The sequence below is a fragment of the Trachurus japonicus genome, chromosome 22 (genome assembly GCF_045865225.1).
Source record: "Trachurus japonicus isolate A0001 chromosome 22, Traja_1.0".
NCBI lineage: Eukaryota > Metazoa > Chordata > Actinopteri > Carangiformes > Carangidae > Trachurus > Trachurus japonicus.
In genome coordinates this window covers 509,851-533,941 of record NC_140928.1, presented here as the reverse complement: position 1 = coordinate 533,941, position 24,091 = coordinate 509,851, and the positions used below count along the sequence as shown (strand labels likewise).

Sequence of the window (24,091 nt, the reverse complement as noted above, 5' to 3'; positions counted from 1 at the left end):
GGTCGTTACACTGTCAGATACATTTAGACAAAAACTTTTATGACATTAAACAAACAATGTGATTCACGTTTGATCCTCATGTCCCTACTGCCGTATACATCCATACTGTCCATGTTTCATATCTACATTATCTGTATGATCCATTAGCAACAAGACAGTTGTCGCTGTAGCAACAAACCAAGCGGTCTGACTGTGCAGGTGAACGAACCTTGGAGGTCTTGGCGTGGTCCAGGTACCAGAACTTGACGTGACGGTTGCCGGCGGTAACGAAGTATGAGCTGTCGTCTGAGAAGGAGACGGCCGTCACTTTACTGGAGACTTTGTTCGCCGCCACCACCACGTTTTTCTGACAACGACAACAAGGACAAGGACAACGACAGCTGTATCTCATATATCTGGTATCTCAATTTCATACAATGGTGTGTACATAATACATTGATGTATACAAACTTTGTGCAATATTGGACACACATCTGCATGTGCAGTCGTGTGCTATGGGATGGTGCAGTTTAAGTCGATCCTGCACTTTATTGGGGCATTGTGCAATTAAATTAAATTAAATTAAATCTTGCACTTATGCACTCGTCACTTTAGCACATAGCACTTTAACTAGCACTGTAGCACTTTAACTAGCACTGTAGCACTTTAACTAGCACTGAAGCACTTTAACTAGCACTGTAGCACTTTAACTAGCACTGAAGCACTTTAACTAGCACTGTAGCACTTTAACTAGCACATAGCACTTTAACTAGCACTGTAGCTCTTTAACTAGCACATAGCACTTTAACTAGCACATAGCACTTTAACTAGCACTGTAGCACTTTAACTAGCACTGTAGCACTTTAACTAGCACATAGCACTTTAACTAGCACATAGCACTTTAACTAGCACTGTAGCACTTTAACTAGCACTATAGCACTTTAACTAGCACATAGCACTTTAACTAGCACTGTAGCTCTTTAACTAGCACATAGCACTTTAGCACTTTAACTAGCACTGTAGCACTTTAACTAGCACATAGCACTTTAACTAGCACATAGCACTTTAACTAGCACTGTAGCACTTTAACTAGCACTATAGCACTTTAACTAGCACATAGCACTTTAACTAGCACTGTAGCTCTTTAACTAGCACATAGCACTTTAACTAGCACTGTAGCACTTTAACTAGCACTATAGCACTTTAACTAGCACATAGCACTTTAACTAGCACTGTAGCTCTTTAACTAGCACATAGCACTTTAACTAGCACTGTAGCACTTTAACTAGCACATAGCACTTTAACTAGCACTGTAGCACTTTAACTAGCACATAGCACTTTAACTAGCACTGTAGCACTTTAACTAGCACTGTAGCACTTTAACTAGCACTGTAGCACTTTAACTAGCACTGTAGCTCTTTATAACTTCTCAGTAATCTGTTGGTCCCCTTACCCACTCTGTTAACCGTCTATGGTCAGTTAACTGGTGGTTTATGTCTGTCTTGTCCTTCATATGTTTTGTGTAAGATGTCAAGGTGTTTTGTTGTCCTAGTTCTGCCTCTTGGACTTTTTATCTTCATGTTTTTATGTCTAACATCAATCTGCCAATGGGACTGGGGATGGAAATGAGCCACTTGGCTACAATCCCACAGATTTACATGTCAATGTCCATCAATATGAACTGTTCCCATTTAAAAAAAAAAAAAATCAGAATCTGAATCTAATCTGAGTATGAGGCGTTCAGGTGTATATGAGGCGTTCAGGTACCTTCCAGTTCCAGACGTTGACCATCATGTCGTGCTGGTATCCCACGCTGACGATGTACTTCCCGTTGGGAGAGAACGCCACGCAGGAAACTCCGTATTTATGTTCCTGCAGCTCGGCCACCTGGAGGCGCTCCGACACCTCCCACACCCGGACCGCCGGCATGTGGCCGCTCTGACAGGGAGAGGAATATATAGGGAATATATATGGTGAATTCTATATATAGGAATATATAGTGGATTCTATATAGTGGAATATATAGTGAATTCTATATAGTGAATTCTATATGGCGAATTCTATATGGTGAATTCTATATAGTGAATTCTATAAAGAGGAATATATAGTGAATTCTATATGGTGAATTCTATATGGCGAATTCTATATGGTGAATTCTATATAGAGGAATATATGGTGAATTCTATATAGTGAATTCTATATGGCGAATTCTATATAGAGGAATATATAGTGAATTCTATATAGTGAATTCTATATGGCGAATTCTATATAGAGGAATATATAGTGAATTCTATATGGCAAATTCTATGTGGCGAATTCTATATGGCAAATTCTATATGGCGAATTCTATATGGCGAATTCTATATAGCGAATTCTATATGGCGAATTCTATATAGCGAATTCTATACGGCGAATTCTATATAGCGAATTCTATATGGTGAATTCTATATAGCGAATTCTATATGGCGAATTCTATACGGCGAATTCTATATAGCGAATTCTATATGGCGAATTCTATATGGCGAATTCTATATAGTGAATTCTATATGGTGAATTCTATATGGCAAATTCTATATGGCGAATTCTATATGGCGAATTCTATATAGCGAATTCTATATGGCGAATTCTATATAGCGAATTCTATACGGCGAATTCTATATAGCGAATTCTATATGGTGAATTCTATATGGCGAATTCTATATAGTGAATTCTATATGGTGAATTCTATGTGGCAAATTCTATATAGCGAATTCTATATGGTGAATTCTATGTGGCGAATTCTATATGGCGAATTCTATATAGCGAATTCTATATGGTGAATTCTATATAGCAAATTCTATATGGTGAATTCTATATAGCAAATTCTATATGGCAAATTCTATATGGTGAATTCTATATAGTGAATTCTATATGCTGAATTCTATATAGAGGAATATATAGTGAATTCTATAGTTGCTAGTGGATCCGCTGACTCACCTCTCCTGTCACCACGTATTTTCCATCTGGAGAAAAGGCCAACGTGGTGATGGCCTTCCTGTAAACACATGACATCACACCGCTATGAATCATGGGAGTTGTAGTGAACACGGTCATGTGACTGTGTGTGGAGCTGAGCTGGCAGCTGATTGGCTGCTGGAGGTTTGGTTTGTTTTGTTTTACCTGGAGCTGTTGAAGATGAACTGCTGTTTGTTCTTCCGTGGGTTCAGCAGGACCACGACACACCTGCAACCAGTCCAACGAGGTTAGAAACATTCATGCTTTTATTCTGAAGGAGTTCACTGAGGTTAGAAACATTCACGCTTTTATTCTGAAGGAGTTCACTGAGGTTTAGAAACATTCATGCTTTTATTCTGAAGGAGTTCACTGAGGTTTAGAAACATTCATGCTTTTATTCTGAAGGAAATCTGACAGAAAGTAATATAGGACCAGGACCAGAACTAGACCAGAACTAGACCAGGACCAGAACTAGACCAGAACTAGACCAGAACTAGACCAGAACTAGACCAGAACTAGACCAGGACCAGACCAGGATCAGATCTAGACCAGAACTAGACCAGAACTAGACCAGAACTAGACCAGGACCAGAACTAGACCAGGACCAGAACTAGACCAGAACCAGAACTAGAACAGAACTAGACCAGAACTAGACCAGGACCAGAACTAGACCAGAACTAGACCAGAACTAGACCAGAACTAGACCAGAACTAGACCAGAACTAGACCAGGACCAGAACTAGACCAGGACTAGACCAGAACTAGACCAGAACTAGACCAGGACCAGAACTAGACCAGAACCAGACCAGAACTAGACCAGGACTAGACCAGAACTAGACCAGGACCAGAACTAGACCAGAACTAGACCAGAACTAGACCAGGACTAGACCAGAACTAGACCAGGACCAGAACTAGACCAGAACCAGACCAGAACTAGACCAGGACTAGACCAGAACCAGACCAGAACTAGACCAGGACTAGACCAGAACTAGACCAGGACTAGACCAGAACTAGACCAGAACTAGACCAGAACTAGACCAGAACTAGACCAGGACCAGAACTAGACCAGAACTAGACCAGGACCAGAACTAGACCAGAACTAGACCAGAACTAGACCAGGACTAGACCAGAACTAGACCAGGACCAGAACTAGACCAGAACCAGACCAGAACTAGACCAGGACTAGACCAGAACTAGACCAGAACTAGACCAGGACTAGACCAGAACTAGACCAGGACTAGACCAGAACTAGACCAGAACTAGACCAGAACTAGACCAGAACTAGACCAGGACCAGAACTAGACCAGAACCAGACCAGAACTAGACCAGGACTAGACCAGAACCAGACCAGAACTAGACCAGAACTAGACCAGAACTAGACCAGAACTAGACCAGAACTAGACCAGGACCTGAGTCTGAGTGAAGTAGTTCAGGTCTGATAAACAGAGTCACCAAACAGAGACTCATTAGAACTGCTGCTGCTCACTGTTTATACAGCAGAGTGTGTGTGTGTGTGTGTGTGTGTGTGTGTGTGTGTGTGTGTGTGTGTGTGTGTGTGTGTGTGTACAGGTTTTCCAGGAAGTGGTGGAACCAGAACTTCAGGCTCTGAAGTTTGTTCACTGAGCTGAGAAACTCTGAGTGTGAGTCTGAAAGCTGAAGTCTACGTATGGAAACAATAGTTGTGTGTTTGAGTTAAAGGAACGTTTGTGTTTCATTCTATAAACTACTGATACAATTTCTCCCAAACATTACAACTGGTCAAAATAACAAATAAAGATGCAGTGTTTTCAGACCTCATCATGTAAAGAAAACAAGTTGAGATTCATTTTTAAACAGACCACTAAAGTTTTAATTTAGGAAGAGTTCAGATTAATATACCCAGTAGCATGATGGCACTTTTATCTCATTTTATTTTATTTTAACTTGTTTGACTTTGCTGTATTTTATTGCTCTCACTGTTTTTATTGTTTTCAAATTGTTTTATTTCTGCTTCTTTCTTTTTATTATTACACTATGTAAAGCACTTTGGTACTCCGAAAGGATTGTTGTAATGGGCTGTATAAATAAAGTACATTTACATTTAATATAGATGGACATTTAATCCTGCAGCAGCAGTGACCGTTTACTGATTTACTGATTATTTACTGATGCTTATGTTATAGTTCTAAGATTTTCTATTAAAATAAAGTCAATAATGACATTTTTGTGTTCTCTTTGTATTTGGAAAAGTATCGAAAAGTATCGAAAAGTTTAGAAAAACATTGGTTGGTATCATGACAACACTATGTAGTGAATTCTATATGGTCAATTCTATATAGAGAACTATAGTAAATTTATATAGAGGACTATGTAGTGAATTCTATATAGTGAATTCTATAGGGAATTCTATAGAGGTCAAATGTAAACACACTTTCAGAAACGTTGCAGATCAATGTTGAGCGTGATCATAACCACGATCTGTGACCGCAATGCATTATGGGATATAGCTATATTACTTGCTTAGTGACCATCGGTTGTACACTAGTTTCCACACACTGCACTGCATTGTGGGAAACTATGAGTCGACTGTATAGAGAATATTAATAGTCACTAAACATTCAGACAGAAGTAGAGGAGCCTCCAGGCCACCGTACACACACACACACACACACACACACACACACACACACACACACACACACACACACACACACACACACACACACACACACACACACACACGTCTAATCCCTGGTTGAGTCATCAGTCTGTGTGTGTGTGTGTGTGTGTGTGTGTGATAAACACTCAGTGATAAGTGCTGAACCACAACTGAGTCAGCAGCCAATTATATTCTTCCTCCTGAAAACACACACACACACACACACACACACCAATAACCCCCCTCCTCCTCCTCTTCCCTTTCCTCCTCTCTTCTTCCTCCTCCTCCTCCTCCTCCGTCTTCATCAGTTTCTGCTGTAAAACCTGATGATGTGTTCAGGGACACTCCGACATCTGAGCGTCTGACACACACACAGCAGCATGTGTGTGTCCAGGTTAGGGTTGCAAAATGCCGGGAATTTTCAAAATTGGAAACTTTCCATGGGAATTAACGGGAATAAATGGGAATAAATCCGAATTTTACAAAATTGAAGGTTGGCCCTTAACAGGGAACTTAAATATAGTTGGGGAAAATTTAATTTACTTTTTGACTTTTGTTGTTCAGTAAAAGAATTGATTGTTCATACAAGAATTACAACTTGATAAAGGTTTACTCACAAAGCTGGTGCATATTCTCATTTGTCCAGGTCATAGTATCTCAAAGGAGGTTAAATCGAAAGCAACTGGACTTAGTTATTTGTCTGGGAAAATTTGTCAGACATTATTATTTGTCTGACATTTGTCAGACGTTATTTGTCAGACAAATAACTAAGTCCAGTTGTTTTTGATTTAACCTCCTTTGAGATACTACTCACAAATAAATTAAATCTGTTGCGATGTCATGTTTTTTAATTGTGTTATTTTACATGGATGTCTGCTTATGACAAAACTAAATATTTACATTTATGTTTAGACATAATACAGTTTGTTTAAATTACCCCCAATTTCCACTTAATTCCCATAGATTCCCGATAATTCCCATGGAAAGTTTCTGGAAAGTTACCGGAAATTTAGTGGAAATTTTCTGCCCCTTTGCGACCCTAGTCCAGGTAGCCTACAGAGTGTCCCCCAGCGACCCCCCCCCCCCCAGCAGAGAGCAGTTAGACCTGAATGATCCGTCTCATTGTTCTGCTCCTTTTTCCTCTGGGACTGAAATGTCACATTCCAGACTCTGTTGTTACGACGCCCCCCCCCCTCCCCTTTACCCCCCCTTCACCCCCCCCCCGTCTCTCTACATTAACCTAACTGACCCCCCCCCTACACACACACACACACACACACACACACACACACACACGGTCGCTCCACTGACCCACTTCCTGTCTCTCTCTCTCTTCATGCATGAAGTGAATCTGAATCTTCTGATCCGAACACCGACCGTCCAATCGGCAGCCAGCACCACCTCAGGCTGCCAGCTGATTGGACGGCTCGGCTCGCCCCCTCCTGACATTCCCATCATGCCTCTGGACTCGGAGCCTCTGACCTCTGACCTCTGACCTCGTCACCGCCGCCGGCCCACAGGACTCCTCGTCTCCGCGGCAACAGGTTTCTGATGGTGAGGGCTCAGAGTTTCTGACCCGGTGGTGTCGGTCTGAATGAGTTACTATGGTTACTATGGTTACTATCTACTTATCTATTTTTTTTTTTTTACTTTTATTTGCTCTTGTTGCTTTTAACTCTGTTTTAGTGTTTTGTTTGCTTTTATTCTGTTTTATGCTTCTTTTTTTAATGTTTTGCCTTTATGTAAAGCACATTGAGTTGCCTTGGTATGAAATGTGCTGCTATATAAATAAAGATGCCTTGCCTTGCCGTTACTGTGGTTACTGTGGTTACTGTGGTTACTGTGGTTGTTTCCTGACATTCTGAGTGACATCATGTGTGACATCACAGCTCCACCTCCAATCAGGATCCAACAGAAACTTCAAACTACCAGACTCTCACAACCAGTTTAGACCAGAACCCAGTTTAGACCAGACACACTACAGGCAAAAATATGATTTTTTTGTGCACTGATCAATGTTGAGATTTTGGGATGTTTTGTGTCTTTAACATTTCAGACCAGAGGAGAGAAACGGTACCAGACTACATCATGAACATGTCTAGTGTGTCAACGAGCGGTAGACCTCGGCTCAATCCAGTCGGATGAAGGCTGTCTTTCAAACTGCCTCTGGACCAATAGGGTAGCGCTACGACCAATCAGAGCAAAGAGCAGGATGATAGGGTAGCGCTACGACCAATCAGAGCAAAGAGCAGGATGATAGGGTAGCGCTACGACCAATCAGAGCAAAGAGCAGGATGACGTCGTAGATTAAACTTTACATCTTCTTCTAAATGAACGACTTCAGGTCAGTTTCCTGCTCAACTTTTAAAGAAAATGACCAGTTGAATTCTTTCAAAGTTGATGCCAACGGCGAGTCAAACCATTCCTTTACCAAAGCCATCTATCTTCTTGTCATGTTTTTCACCGTCGCAAGTAGCTATGTCGTCATGGCGTTAAGCCGCCCAACGACTCTCTAAACAGACAGAGCGCTGTGATTGGTCAACACAAACGGTGTTCCAGACTCAAAAAGTTCCTATGGCTCCTTTCTAGACCCACCTACGGAGCAAAGAGATCTGCTGCTGCTGCTAGGGGGCAGAGAGATTTATAGGCTAGAGAAACGGTAGAAAATACAGTTGTTTTTTTACTTCATTTTGTCTGTAGATTTCTCCTAAACTCACCAGGAGTTAGTCTGAGCCGTGTCATGTCAGGTGTCATTGTAAAGCTCTCTCTCCTGAACAATGATGTCATTTCCTTTGCATCATAGCAACAAATCGTAAAAGTAGGATTGACATTAACAATCTGTGTAGTTTTCCAGTCCAAGTCTTTAAAGGCCGTAACGTTTCCTCAGAAAGAGTTTTTCAGACTCAGACTCCTCTCTAGAAATCTCCACTTCAGCAGCTTCCAGACACCAAACCTTCCACTTTGATCCCTTTCTATATCCTGAAGGTTTTTACAGAGGGGATTGTTGATATATCATTCACAGCCTCATTTATACAACATTTTATTACTAAAAACATGGAGACATTAGATGTTTTAAAGGGCTGGTGACAGTGTTTTCTCATTTACAGAGTGATAAAAAGAGATATCCACAATCCTCCTCTGGAAAAACTAAAGACTCTAATATGTCAACAAAATAAAACAAAGCAGCTTTATCCATTCTGTTCTGGAAATATATGCAAATTAGTGCATATTTAATTAGATATGACCTCATTTACATATTTAAACATAAAGTTTGACAAAACTTGTATAATAGTTCTGTTAGCCACTCAGAGACCTGAGCTTCAACAACTAAATGAGTTGTGTGTGAGAGAGTGTGTGTGTCTCTTTAATCTGATAATCCGATCATGTCGTTAGCTTCACCGTCCTTCTTCTCAGGGTGAAGACAAACACACCGACTGTGAACACACACACACACACACACACACACACACACACACACACACACACCACGTGTCTCTAATCTCCATGTTCACAAACACCTGGTTTGTTTTCACTGAGTTGAACCTTCACTTCACTTTAATCTGAATCTGTTCAGCTGCAGCTGTTCAGACCAGAGGAGTCGAAGCTCCAAGATAACACAACAACCTGAGATAAGGACCACTAAAGGCTTAAAGGGAGAGTTCAACATTTAGTCAAACTGGCCCATTGCCATAATCCCTATAGTCATAGCAGTAGGTTTGTTACCTTTAATTGTCGGTGCAAGCTACTTTTAGAACGGCGGAGCAGAGCCGTGAGCTGCTCAGAGCTACGCTACGGAGGCTCATTATGGGATTTCTTGGTTTCCCTCATCAAACTCATCAAATACACAATCCAACAACTCCACAACGCTCTGGTGGACAAGTTGTGAGCTGCACATTCACCACGCTATGAGATAATAACACAACGTTACCACACAGAGTTGTTTTAGAGGGAAATTCATGCAAAACCTCTGATGCACGTTGCCTTCAGGGACAGTTTTTCATCAACAGTCTCTGTATTTCCCTCTACAACAACTCTGTGTGGTAACGTTGTGTTATTATCTCATAGCGTGGTGAATGTGCAGCTCACAACTTGTCCACCAGAGCGTTGTGGAGTTGTTGGATTGTGTATTTGATGAGTTTGATGAGGGAAACCAAGAAATCCCATAATGAGCCTCCGTAGCGTAGCTCTGAGCAGCTCACGGCTCTGCTCCGCCGTTCTAAAAATAACTTGCACCGACAATTAAAGGTAACGAGCCTACTGCTATGATTATAGGGATTATGGTGATGGGCCAATTTGACTAAATGTTGAACTGTCCCTCTAAAGCTCTACTCTACTCTCTTGTTGTGTGTCTGTGGTTGTGTGTCTCACCCGGCGGGGTAGGCCAGCAGTCCGGTCCGCGGGTCGCAGGCCAGCGCTCGGTTCCCCGGCGCCGTGATGCCCAGAACCTTCTCCAGGGTCACCTAAAGGTCAGAGGTCAGAGGTCAGGCTGCTGTCACACACACACACACACACACACACACACACACACACACACACACACACACACACACACACACACACACACACACTCACTTCCTGCTCCATCAGACGGTTCAGTCGTCTTGTTGCTGCGGCTCAGTGCTGCTAACGCTAAGCTAACGACATCACACAACACTGAGTCTGTGCCGAGTGTGTGTGTGTGTGTGTGTGTGTCTCTATGTGTATGTGTGTGTGTGTGTGTGTGTGTGTGTGACTCGTCTCACATGACTCTCTCTCTCTCTCTATTAAACTCTCTTCATGTTCTCTCTGGTTTCACCACAGAACTGATTCTATGTTCTGCAGCTCTGGTTGGTGACTGTGATCAGCTGATCAACAAGTCCAGTAGTTTTATTATTATTTGTCCCAACTTGGTCAGTTTGGTTTCAGTCCAGGTGTTAAAAACATAAACACATACATACAACACCTCAACACAATCATTCAACAAAAGGCAGATTTCAGGTGAAGTGCAACCACATAGATCAACAACATCAGCATCAACAACATCATCATCGTCCTCAATATCAAACTCAACGTCACCATCAAACAACAACAACAACAGCAGCAGCAGCAGCAGCAGCAGCAGCAGCAGCAGCAGCAGCAGCAGGGGGTTGTAGGTGTGTGTGTGTGTGTGTGTGTGTGTGTGTGTGTGTGTGTGTGTGTGTGTGTGTGTGTGTGTGTGTGTGTCTGTTCACCATGTTTACTCTTGAACACCAACAGTCATGTGGCCAGACAGGACGGACCAGACCAGGACTCGGTCTCTGTCTCTGATCCGGTTTCACCTGAAGCCGATCGACTGGTTTAGTTTTATTGACCAGTGAGTGAGTCAGCTGATCGATCAGCGATCAATAGGTGATCGATCAGCTGCTGGTTTAAAGACTTCCCTCAGTTTGTAGGACAGTAGTGCACAGTAGAAGACAGAAGTAAATAGAGGACACTAGTGGACAATAGAGGCCATCGAGGACAGTAGAAGACACAGGTGAGGAGGACCCATGCAGGTGTCGGGGGAGCGCACCTATGTTTCCTTTTTCTGAAAAAGCGCCCTATGTTCCTTTTTTTTTTTTTACCAAAAAGGGCCCTATGTTCCCTGTTTTTTTTTTTGTTTTTTTTTACCAAAAAGGGCCCTATGTTCCCTGGTTTTTTTTTTTAACCAAAAAGGGCCCTATGTTCCCTGTTTTTACCAAAAAGGGCCCTATGTTCCCCGTTTTTACCAAAAAGGGCCCTATGTTCCCTGTTTTTTTCTTACCAAAAAGGGCCCTATGTTCCCTGTTTTTACCAAAAAGGGCCCTATGTTCCCTGTTTTTTTTTTTTTTACCAAAAAGGGTCCTATGTTCCGTTTTTACCAAAAAGGGCCCTATGTTCCCCGTTTTTACAAAAAAGGGCCCTATGTTCCCATTTCTTACCAAAAAGGGCCCTATGTTCCCCGTTATTACCAAAAAGGGTCCTATGTTCCCTTTTTTTTTTTACCAAAAAGGGCCCTATGTTCCCCGCTTTAACCAAAAGAGCCCTATGTTCCCCGTTTTTACCAAAAAGGGTCCTATGTTCCCTGTTTTCACCAAAGTGGGCCCTATGTTCCCTTTTTTACCAAAAAGCGCCCTATGTTCCCTTTTTTTTTCTTACCAAAAAGGGTCCTATGTTCCCCGCTTCAACCAAAAAAGGGCCCTATGTTCCCATTTCTTACCAAAAAGGGTCCTATGTTCCCTGTTTTTACCAAAAAGAGCCCTATGTTCCCCGTTTTTACAAAAAAGGGCCCTATGTTCCCATTTCTTACCAAAAAGGGCCCTATGTTCCCATTTCTTACCAAAAAGGGCCCTATGTTCCCCGTTATTACCAAAAAGGGCCCTATGTTCCCTTTTTTTTTTACCAAAAAGGGCCCTATGTTCCCCGCTTTAACCAAAAGAGCCCTATGTTCCCCGTTATTACCAAAAAGGGCCCTATGTACCCTTTTGTTTTCTTACCAAAAAGGGCCCTATGTTCCCCGTTATTACCAAAAAGGGTCCTATGTTCCCTGTTATTACCAAAAAGGGCCCTATGTTCCCTTTTTTTTTTACCAAAAAGGGCCCTATGTTCCCCGTTATTACCAAAAAGGGCCCTATGTTCCCTTTTTTTTTTTTTTACCAAAAAGGGCCCTATGTTCCCTTTTTTTTTCTTACCAAAAAGGGTCCTATGTTCCCTGTTTTTACCAAAAAGGGTCCTATGTTCCCCGCTTTAACCAAAAGAGCCCTATGTTCCCCGTTTTTACCAAAAAGGGCCCTATGTTCCCCGTTAATACCAAAAAGGGCCCTATGTTCCCTTTTTTTTTTACCAAAAAGGGCCCTATGTTCCCCGCTTTAACCAAAAAGGGCCCTATGTTCCCTTTTTTTTTTTTTTTTTACCAAAAAGCACATACTACATACTGGGGAACATAGGACCCTTTTTTTTTTTACCAAAAAGGTCCTATGTTCCCCACTGTTGCTGGTTGATGGACTCTCTCTCTACTTATCTGGCCTGTCTAGCCTCTACCTGGTCTTTTTACTAAACTTTTAACCAACTCCTTTCTTCATTGCCTAAACCCAACCAATGCAACAATTAGCCTACACTTCTCACTCCAAGTCACAACTCAACTTCTCACTCAGAAATAGGTCTATATGTTCCCGGTCCCATAGCTACAAAGCGGGAACATAGGGATGATCCCGGTGTGGGATAGGCAACACCTGTCATTAGTGAGGACTTTTACTCTGAAGGTGAGTGACGTCATCAATGTTATTAAGCGACACAATGAACCAACGTGGCTCAGATCAATGAAGATGATCATTATCACTGATTATTGATTATAGATCGGTGGTATATTAGTTTAACGCACACATTGCACATTTTCTACTTTGCACTAAAGTCAACGCTGCCGATTTGTTGTTGTATATACTTTTATACATCACATTTTATTTTATTTGCTATTTGTATTTCATTATGTATAGTTTGTTCTTTATATTTTACTATTTTATTGTGTATAGTTTGTTCTTTATATTCTTATTCTTTATATTCTTATACTATATGTTGTTATCGTCACTGTGTGTCTGTGTAATGCTGCTGCTGCACTGTCATTTCCCAGCTTGGGATCAATAAAGTCTATCTATCTATCTATCTATCTATCTATCTATCTATCTATCTATCTATCTATCTATCTATCTATCTATCTATCTATCTATCTATCTATCTATCTATCTATCTATCTATCTATCTATCTATCCATCTATCTATCCATCTATCTATCTATGCACCGCACCTTGCCGCTGAGTTCGTCCTTGTGCCGCGCCGCGCCGCTTCTCCTCCGCAGCTTGATGGACGGGGAGCGCAGCAGGTTCTTGATGCGGCTGCGGATGGTGCCGCCGCCGCCGCCGCCGCTTCCCTCCGCGGTCATCGCGCCGTTAGCTGCGGGCTACCACCGGGCTACCACCGGGCTACCACCGGGCTACCACCGGGCTACCACCGGGCTACTAGCTACTAGGATCAGTCTGTCTGTCGCTCTCTCCGCTGCTGCCGCTGCTCTGGTCATGCCGCCTGCCGGTCCCTGGTCCTGGTCCTGGTCCTGGTTCTGGTTCTGGTTCTGGTTCTGGTTCTGGACTGATCCGGGTCACGGGCTTCTTCGGTTCCGCCGCCGCCGCTCCGCATCGTTTTTATTCCTCCGCCGCGGCGCAGAACCGAGAGACGCAGCGGACTGAGCGGACTGCGCCTTTACGCACCGCCAGCGTCAACACCGCGTGCGGCAACATCACCAACACTTCCGGTTCGGCTTTTCACAATAAAAACTATGAAGCTTTTTGATTCTAACTGAGAGCACGTGACCCCGTGTCTTTGTTGTTTTGATGTTATAACGAGTTTAACCAGATTTAGAGGAGAAAGTTAAAAAACAAACTCAGTGGTACACAGTTTAAATCCTGCAGAATAAACAGACCTTCTACGGCACTTTAGACACTGAACAATCTGTTTCACTGTAAATGAAGACTTTGTTTATTTATAGTTTTATTTCTGAAACAAGAATAAAAACTTTGGTCCCTTACTCTGTATTTACAGCAGCTTCAGACTGTAACACATCAAACTTCTCTACAACAATAAACACATTTCACAAAACCAACAGCTGTTGGTGCAGTGTGGGGTTGTGCAATCGGCTGATGGAAAAATGGATGGTTGTGTGTTTGGTTTTTGTTTTAACACTTTTTATTTTTATTTTATTTTATGCCCCTTCATAGTTTTTTACGACCTTGACTGAAGCTGGTTTGACATTTTCATTTCTTTGCGCATGTAAAATGACAGAAACATGTTCTATTCTATTCTAAAGGACAAAACCTCCTTTTCCAGGTAAATACAAAACTTTTAATTTGACAGGACCCACCTGACTTCCGGCTGCCGGGCCACGCTGCAGCTCAACCGCAACTCAACAGCAGCGACACCGAGCGGCAAAGACACAAACTGCAGCTTCACAATGAACACTTCATGTTTTACCTTTACATCTACAGCATAATAATAATAAAAAACATCATATTAATAATATAAATGACAACGATAATTATGTTTTTATTTAATGAGCTGAAACATGAAACATGAAGCCTATGATGCCTATAATCATTAATCAGGTGAGGTTTTAAACAGATGGAGAAAACGAGGAAAACTTTTATTTTGAAAAGATGTTTCAAGTAGAATTCAGTTTGATTCATTCTGCTCTTTATTTTCCTATAAAGTGTCCAGGAGACTCAGAAACAGAAACATGGCTGACAAAAAAGAACCTGAACAGTTGATTTTATTTGTTAGTATTCCTTTTTATTCATTTTAAAGTATTTTTTTATCTTTATTTTTAATCCTCGTTACGTTTCTCTAACCCATTCTGTGTCTTGTATGTAAATCACTGAGCAGCACTTTGGTGAACCTTTAAAGGGATAGTATCATTTTTTTAAAGTGTGGTTGTATGATCTACAAATAGCCCCTAAGTACTTTAATTGCAGTAGAAGACTCTCTGCACTCCTCCCGTTAGCAACGCCAGCCCATAATAGCCCTGCCCAGAGATTTACAACATACAGTGTTGTGAACAGACCCAAAGAAACGGCCTATTTTCACGGCCTAAAAGAGGTTTTACCTGAAAAAATATACACAGTTCCATTGTTCGCTATAATATAATTTTTTCCAGGAAAAACACAGTTTTTATTTGGACCGAACCAACTGCTGATCGGCGGGCGCTAACCCTGGGCGGAGGGATACGTGAGTTGGTTAGGTCCAAATAAAAACTGTGTTTTTCCTGAACTTTGAAGGGCTGGAAAAAATTATATTATAGTGAATAATGGAACTGTGTATGTTGTTTTTTTCTGGTAAAACCTCTTTTAGGCCGTGAAAATAGGCCGTTTCTTTGGGTCTGTTCACAACACTGTATGTTGTAAATCTCTGGGCAGGGCTATTATGGGCTGGCGTTGCTAACGGGAGGAGTGCAGAGAGTCTTCTACTGCAATTAAAGTACTTAGGGGCTATTTGGAGATCATACAACCACACTTTAAAAAAAATGCTACTATCCCTTTAAGGAAACCTTTAAGGAAAAAGGGGGCGGAGTCAGTTTGGTTCTTCAAACTTTATTAATCTTCCCGGAGCAGCAACGCGCGGCTCCACAACTTATATTTACACCGAAACGTAAAAAAATACAAATATAAGAAAACCAGCAACGCAGCCGACCTGTGAACGGCGAACAGCTGAGTCCAGATGAGTCGTAGCCGTAGTGTCGTCATGAAGCCCCGCCCCCAAAACCTGAAGCCCCGCCCCCAAAACCATCAACACGGAGCGGTGCCAATCAATCAATCAATCGATCGGTGATCAATAGTGAAAATAACCCTGAGTTGCAGCGTTCACACACACACACACACACACACACACACACACACACACACACACACACACACACAGGTCTTTGGATGTCGGAGGCGCTACGTCGTGTGACCATGTGACACCGAGGAGCCACGGTAACGGTTACCTGGCAACCGCTGCTCCGGTCGGCCGCCGCCGCCGCTGCAGAGTTCAGTCAGAAAAAAACTAAATAAATATTTAAGACGAACGACGAACTGAAGGTCGGGCCGGTCGTCACGGCAACAGCTGGGCCGGTCGTCACGGCGACAGCTGGGCCGGTCGTCACGGCAACAGCTGGGCCGGTCGTCACGGCAACAGTTGGGCCGGTCGTCACGGCAACAGCTGGGCCGGTCGTCACGGCAACAGCTGGGCCGGTCGTCATGGCGACAGCTGGGCCGCCACATCACGCCTGATTGGCCGTCACGCCAACGTGTCGTGCGTTTCATCAGGGGACGAGTCGGCCAATGGGAGCCTGAGTCTGCTGTGACATCATCACCAGCCGGGGCATCGGCCTCCAGGCCACGCCCCCCTCCGTCGCCGCGGCCCCGCCCCCCCCTCCTCGTGTTGCCATGGTGCTGCCGCCGCCGGCCGCCGTGTTGCTGCTGTTGCCGGGCGACGCCGCCGCCACTTTGGCTCCTCCCACTTTCATCTGCAGCAGAGGGGGCGGGGCCAAGCTGCCGTCTTTAGGCCCCTCCCCCTCCTCCTCTTCCTCCTCCGTCTCCATGGCAACGGTGTGGTCGGAGTCGTGGGCGTGGCTCTGCTCTTCGGCCCCGCCCACCGCCGCTGCTGTCGCCGTGGAAACGGGCCGCTGGTTGAGGAAGACGATCTCGTTGAGGAGCGACGACAGACCTTCCTCCTCCGCCGGGGGAGGGGGAGGGGGGGGCTGTTGTTGTGTTGCCGGGGGAACCAGGTGCAGCAGCTGGTTCAGGTTCGAGGCTGAAAACGGAAAATAAAAACTCGTTAGTTAACGAACTCGTTGACGATTAAAGGAGCAGTGACGTTTTTTACAACCTGGACCTGGTGGTTTCCTCCCATAGAACTGTGATGTCATTAGGATCCTTCAGACGACTATTTATATATATATATATATATAGTGGGAGTGATGGTATGATATGAAATACTGTCACTCCTACTATATAGATACAGATATACGCTGCTCTGAATGGATCTTAAAGGAATAGTTCACCAAAAAATGAAATTCAGGCCGGTTCCTAGTCCAAACAAAACTTTTTATGAGAGTAATAGTAATAGGGCCCGACACAAAAACGTCCATAAAACTACACAACAACCATTTCATATTCCTCCACACTGCTCGTCCACTGCAATCCAAGTGTCCTGAAGGGAGATAGTCCAGAGTTCACTGGAAACAACCTCATTTAATACAATATTCTAATACTCTAATAATTCAATCCAGGACTGTTGAGGCTGTAAAAATGTCCTAAATGAGGTAGTTTCCAGTGAACTCTGGACTATCTCCCTTCAGGACACTTGGAAAAATGAAGCTGTTTATTTTCTTAGGATGAGCCCCTTGGGTTGTCACAACTCTTTTTCGAGGGGGTCCTACACATTTAACATCAAGACATAACACAACTCAGCACAATACAATGAAAGGAAACTAGACAAAACAATACAATACAATACAGACAATAAAATAATGTAAAATAAAAATCACTTAGACAAAACTGCAACCAGAGTTTGAACAAATATGAGATGAAATATGAAAGCAAGAGCAAGATGTTTCAAAATAGGAAGATTGCAGTGGACGAGCAGTGTGGAGGAATATTAAATGGTTGTTGTGTAGTTTTATGGACGTTTTTGTGTCGGTCCCTATTATTACTCTCATATAAAGTTTTGGTTGGACTAGGAACCGGCCTCCCGGGTCTCCAGATGACCTTTGAGGAATAAAAAACTACTCCGGAGTATTCATCAGCATGAGGGGGAGGCAGTAATGACTTGAATTTCATATTTTATTTGGTGAACTATTCCTTTAATGTCGTCAGAAGGATCCTAATGACATCAGAGTTCTATCCGGGGGAGGAAACGACCGGGTCCAGGTTGTAAAACTGTTGTCACTGCTCCTTTAACGCGCGGCCGAGGAGCCGTTACCTGATAGGTTCCTGATGGTGAAGGGGGCGGAGCCAGTGAAGATCTTCCCGAGGGGGGGGCGGGGCTGCGAGGCGAGGCGGAGCTGCTGATTGGCCAGACTGGGGATGCTGAGGGTGACCGAGGCCACGCCTACCGACAGGAAGAGACACCACTGTTAGATACTTTTCAAAATAAAAGCAGAGCCCGTTGAGGCCGAGTTGTTTCTGTCAAAGACGGTTTATAGGGCTGGGCAAAAAAAAAAATAGATTTTTATATTAATTGCAATTTTTAAAAATGGATTCTCATATAAGAATCGATTTTTTTTTTTTTTTTGGGACAACCAATCTTCATTGTACGATCATGTATTCTTTCTGTGCCATTACACTGGACAAAGTCAAACCGGCCTGTTGTGTTGGTTTGTTCACAGATATCTATGTGAACAAACCAACACAACAGACAAACTGATGTGATGTCGTGTGTATTGTTTTTTGTAAATATGACTTATGATTAGGGCTGTCAGAGTTAACGCGTTAATCGCGATGAGATTAATTAAAAAAATTAACGCGATTAAATTTTTTAATCGCGGTTAATCGCGGCCCATTTTGTCCTCTGTCTGCTGGACTGGAGGACTGGAGTGTGGGACCTCCAGTCCAGTAGGTGGCGGTAAGGCACCTTCAAGTTGGTTGCTACACAAATATACACAGTCTAACATATATCCACAGCTCCATCCATTGATTTTTTGACGGCTTCGTTGTCAACAAATGCACATCGCCATGTATTGATTTTTTTGATGGCTTTGTTGTAAACAAATGCACATGGCCAGGCAGAGGTGTAGCAAAGTAACGGCAATTTCCACTGGATGCAATTCGTTTCAATTCTGTGTGAGTTTCATGCATCATGTGTTATGATTAGGTACTAGGCCTGCTAGGTCTGGTCTAAAAGTTGTTTGTCTAGAGATTATAACACTTTGGAGTGTTGAAAGTCCAAAGCGCCATATATAATATTTTTAATAGAGATTAAGAGTTAACTATGGATTAAGAGTTAACTATGGAAAAAATGCGATTAATCGCGATTAGAAAAATTAATCGTTTGACAGCCCTACTTATGATGTATTGTCAAGTGTTTGGTTCAACCTGCTCTTGTTTAAGGAAAGAAAATCACAATAATTGAAATATAAAATCGCAATACTTGGTAAAATCGAATCGCAATTTAAATCGAATCGGGACCCAAAAATCGTTAGAGAATCGAATCGGCACAGAAGCGTATCGGCCCAGCCCTAACGGTTTATAAACCAAGAGCTTCCATGAGGAGTCAGCTTCCTGTATGATGTCACTAGGCTTCTGCTCGGCCACGCCCCTTTAGGGAGACCAGAGACAGCCTGGAGTGTATTGACTCCAATGGGACAACTTAACGTGAACACAGATTATGGTCTGTCCTTGGTCTGACCGGTGTAGCTACCAAATAAATGCAGTAGTGACCGGTGTAGCTACCAAATAAATGCAGTAGTGACCGGTGTAGCTACCAAATAAATGCAGTAGTGACCGGTGTAGCTACCAAATAAATGAAGTAGTGACCGGTGTAGCTACCAAATAAATGCAGTAGTGACCGGTGTAGCTACCAAATAAATGCAGTAGTGACCGGTGTAGCTACCAAATAAATGCAGTAGAGCAGCAGCCTCAATAAATGTGTCCAGCTGTCAGAGTTGTCCGGTTGCAGCTTCCACAGACTCCCACAACAAACGTCGGAGCAAATTTCCTAACAAGCGTTATAAACTGACCACAGACTCTGGATATCGATGCTAATTTCTGTTAGCCCGTCTATGGGGTTTTACATTAACGTTAGCATTAAGCTAGCGGACTTTATGCTTAGTTGTGACACTGGCTGTGTGTGTTTTGAATGTTGTTTCAAACTATGTGGGTTTGATTGAACATCTTTGATGCTTCAATATATATATATATTACCGCTTAATATATTGCTTTACTCCTCTACACCGGCCGTTACCATGGTTGTATCCATGGTACCTGCACTGGCCGTTATGTTTTAATTACGCGACATAATACGTCATTAACTGTGCGGCGGAGTCGTGTCAGAAAGTGTTTTTCATTTGACCAGTGAGTCACTATATTGAATTCACTAGATAGTGAGTAGGGAGGAGGGAGGAGTTTAGGACACAACCTTGGAGCATCTTTCCGTATATTGAATATCTCTGGTTCTGGTTCTGGTTCTGGTTCTGGTCCGTACCTGGAGCAGAGCTCTGCTGCAGCACCGTCGGCCCGGAGACCAGAGGGCTGAGCGTCATGACCGGTCGCCCTGGCAACGCTGCACCCACCAGAGACAGGACCTCGGTGGGCAGCAGAGCCCTGAGGGGCGGAGCTTCACCTGCAGAAGGTCAAAGGTCACAGTTACCACTCTGTTCTGTCTGTTCTAACCACTGAAACGCTGAGATTCATTATTATAGTTTTGTATTATTCATTCATGTGTGTATTTTTCCTTACTTCCTTATATTTACTGTTCAGTCACTTACTTTTCTACTTATTTTTCGTTATTGTTTAATTATTCCCTGTGTTCTTGTTTTTAACTTGTAACAAATTTGGTTTTTGAATATGTGGGTGAGGTTTTCATAGAAGCCCTTTAGGGTTTCATAGCTCCCCTTTGCACATCCCAGTCATGATGATTGTTCATGGTGTTTTAAATGATATGTTCATGCAAAAATAAATAAATAAAAATAAAAAAAATGAAGAGAAACGTTTGTCTGGAGAAGGAAATCTGGGTGTTTTGTTAGTTCTGCAACAGTCTGTTGACTGGAAGAATAAAAACACATGATAACCCCCCTGTCTAAAAGCCACGTGGAAACAAGGACATTATTATTCAACTAATATCATTTATTTTACTGGAAAAAGTTAGTTTTTTCCCCTCAATAAATGAAAAGTCAGTTTTATTTCATTTGTGAACATTTTATTCATTAATATTAAAAACACTCTTTCTGGTGGGAAAATAAGAGTAAAAAGTAAAAAAAAAAAAACAGAATTTCCATAAAATTAAACGGAAAAACAGATTTTATAGAGACCTTCTTCAGAGTTTCACCTGATCAATCAATAATCAATATGTACTCACTCTCCGTGTGGACGGGAGCAGCAGCTGGAGCTCTGCTGCGGGACAGGATGTTAGGCATCGTCCTCGTCCGCTTCACTGGTGCATTATGGGATGGAGCAACAGCAGGGGGGAGGGGCTTTGACACCTGCAGCACCTGTTGAGGCTCGACAGGCGAGGCGGCTGGGGGCGGGGCCAAAACAGGAGTGGGAGGAGCCAAAACTGGAGCGGGAGGAGCCAGAACGGGAGTGGGAGGAGCCAAAACTGGAGCGGGAGGAGCCAGAACGGGAGTGGGAGGAGCCAAAACTGGAGCGGGAGGAGCCAGAACGGGAGTGGGAGGGGCCAAAACAGGACTGGGAGGAGCCAGAACAGGAGTGGGAGGCGCCAGAACGGGACTGGGAGGGGCCGGATCAGGACTGGGCGGAGCTTGTGGCAGCAGCGAATATGACGACACGATCTGGACGTCTTCATCGGTTTCGTCTTCTGTTAACAGAGTGACAGAGGCCACGCCCCCTGCAGCTGTAGAGACAGAGGCCACGCCCCCTGCAGCTGTAGAGGCCACGCCCCCTTCAGGTGTAGAGGCCACGCCCCCATTGTAGGTCTCTTCTAGCGTCTCCACCTGCTGCTGCAGCTTCCTCAGGTCAGTCTGCTGCACACCTGCATGGACACAGCTACAGGTCAGAGCTCCACCTACTATTCTACTGACTCTCAGATTAAAGAGAATTACCGTTTTTTTTTTTACAATCTGGACCTTATTTCTAGCATAAACTCCGATCATTTCCTCCCCCAGATAACTTTGGTGTCATTCCAAGTGGTTGTGATGAAATGAGCTCCAGCCGAGAGGCGCGTTTATCCGTATAATGGAGTCTACAGGGCAGCAGAATGCAGCCTCTAAATAACACATTATCTGCAGAGAAACTCCTTCATTTCACCAATATTTAGTTCTGATAGGCTAGTGCTATTCCCCTCTGAGTCCGGGGTTAGCTGTTATCAACATCCGGGGTCTGTAGGTTGACCTACTGACCTCTCACCTGGATGATCCAGGTGAGAGGTCAGTAGGTCAACCTACAGAGGGGAATAGCACTAGCCTATCAGAACTAAATATAGATGGGGAATAGCACTAGCCTATCAGAACTAAATATAGATAAATAAATAAAGATAATGTGTTATTTACACTGCAAAAACTCAAAATCTTTCCAAGAATATTTGTCTTATTTCTTGTCCAAATGTCTCATTTCTAGTCGAAACTAATCTCTTTCCACATAAAATAAGACTCATCACCTAAAAATGAACTTGTTTTTAGATCATTTTCACTTGTTTCAAACTAATTTTCACTTGAAATAAGTAGAAAAACCTGCCAGTGAAAATAAGTTTTTTGTGTTTGTAATAAGAAAGAAAAACTTGCTCCACTATCAGATTTTTCTACTTATTTCAAGTGAAAATCTGCTTGAAAGAAGTAAAAAGTGTCTAAAAACTAAAAATGTGTCTAAAAAATTAATGTGATGAGTCTTATTTTAAGTAGAATGACATTTGCTTTGACTAGATACAAATATTCTTGGTAAGATTTTGAGTTTTTGCAGTGTAGAGGCTGCATTCTGCTGCCCTGTAGACTCATTTCATCACAACCACTTGTAATGACACCAGAGTTATCTGGGGGAGGAAATGATCGGATTTTATGCTAGAAATAAGGTCCAGATTGTAAAAAAAAACAGTAATTCTCCTTTAACAGCTGAGCTCCACCTGGGTCTTTACCTTTGTGTTTCCTTTGGTTCGGTCTCTTCTCCTCGGTCCGTTGCCGAGGCTGAAGCCGCCGTGTCTCCGAGCTGCTGCTGCTGCTGCTGTGGACAGAAACACACCTGGTTGGACACTCACAGGTGATGTCATCTGAACAGGAAGTAGTCGTGTGACATCATCGGACCGCTCCATCAGCTCTGCTCCGATCAAAAATGTCTGTGATCTGATCCTTTTGTATTAATGCGTATACATTAAAAAAAAAATTTTTTTAAAGGGATAGTATCATTTTTTTTAAAGTGTGGTTGTATGATCTCCAAATAGCCCCTAAGTACTTTAATTGCAGTAGAAGACTCTCTGCACTCCTCCCGTTAGCAACGCCAGCCCATAATAGCCCTGCCCAGAGATTTACAACATACAGTGTTGTGAACAGACCCAAAGAAACGGCCTATTTTCACGGCCTAAAAGAGGTTTTACCTGAAAAAAAATACACAGTTCCATTGTTCACTATAATATAATTTTTTACAGGAAAAACACAGTTTTTATTTGGACCTAACCAACTGCTGATCGGCGGGCGCTAACCCTGGGCGGAGGGATACGTGAGTTGGTTAGGTCCAAATATAAACTGTGTTTTTAACACTGTATGTTGTAAATCTCTGGGCAGGGCTATTATGGGCTGGCGTTGCTAACGGGAGGAGTGCAGAGAGTCTTCTACTGCAATTAAAGTACTTAGAGGCTATTTGGAGATCATACAACCACACTTTAAAAAAATGCTACTATCCCTTTAAGGTAAAAGGGGTCGGGGTATATAAGCTTTGGCTTCAACCTACACCCTTTTGGTTTTATAAGCTTGATGTATACCGAAATAAATACAATTCATTCATTCATTCATTCATTCAATAATCTGATGGCTGCTCTGATCAATAACTCTGTGACCGTGCAGAATGAAATCATTCACCACATCAAGTCAATCCTGTCTCCATGGAAACAGATGGTGGTGGTGGTGATGATGGTGGTGATGATGATGATGCTTCAGTCGGTTCTTACTCTTTGATCTTCATCCTCCTCGGAGCCGCGTCCAGGTGACTGGTCTCCACGGAAATGACGCATGGCTCCTCCCCCTCCTGACGCAAACACAGAAACGTCATCTCACCTGTCACACCTGTCACACCTGTCTCTACTAATGTCTCTAATGTCTCAT

The 24,091-nt window shown here is 42.9% G+C and overlaps 2 protein-coding genes across 2 annotated transcripts in view; both read right to left on the bottom strand.

The window, feature by feature from the left end:
- The window catches only part of mapkbp1 (mitogen-activated protein kinase binding protein 1), a 67,721-nt gene extending 54,056 nt beyond the window's left edge, over nucleotides 1–13,665 (bottom strand). The window contains exons 1-7 of the mRNA XM_085768154.1: nucleotides 13,567–13,665; nucleotides 13,388–13,533; nucleotides 9,979–10,070; nucleotides 3,139–3,201; nucleotides 2,956–3,013; nucleotides 1,747–1,917; nucleotides 209–346 (exon numbers count right to left, since the gene is read on the bottom strand). Coding sequence (XP_085624280.1) covers nucleotides 209–346; nucleotides 1,747–1,917; nucleotides 2,956–3,013; nucleotides 3,139–3,201; nucleotides 9,979–10,070; nucleotides 13,388–13,522 — 657 coding nt within the window. The 5' untranslated portion in view covers nucleotides 13,523–13,533; nucleotides 13,567–13,665. The remainder of the gene's footprint in view (nucleotides 1–208; nucleotides 347–1,746; nucleotides 1,918–2,955; nucleotides 3,014–3,138; nucleotides 3,202–9,978; nucleotides 10,071–13,387; nucleotides 13,534–13,566) is intronic.
- A 2,666-nt stretch (nucleotides 13,666–16,331) lies between these two features.
- mgaa (MAX dimerization protein MGA a) overlaps nucleotides 16,332–24,091 on the bottom strand; it is a 40,512-nt gene continuing 32,752 nt past the window's right edge. Inside the window, exons 20-25 of the mRNA XM_085767967.1 lie at nucleotides 23,938–24,014; nucleotides 22,912–22,997; nucleotides 21,184–21,816; nucleotides 20,311–20,448; nucleotides 18,091–18,219; nucleotides 16,332–16,920 (exon numbers count right to left, since the gene is read on the bottom strand). Coding sequence (XP_085624093.1) covers nucleotides 16,430–16,920; nucleotides 18,091–18,219; nucleotides 20,311–20,448; nucleotides 21,184–21,816; nucleotides 22,912–22,997; nucleotides 23,938–24,014 — 1,554 coding nt within the window. The 3' untranslated portion in view covers nucleotides 16,332–16,429. The remainder of the gene's footprint in view (nucleotides 16,921–18,090; nucleotides 18,220–20,310; nucleotides 20,449–21,183; nucleotides 21,817–22,911; nucleotides 22,998–23,937; nucleotides 24,015–24,091) is intronic.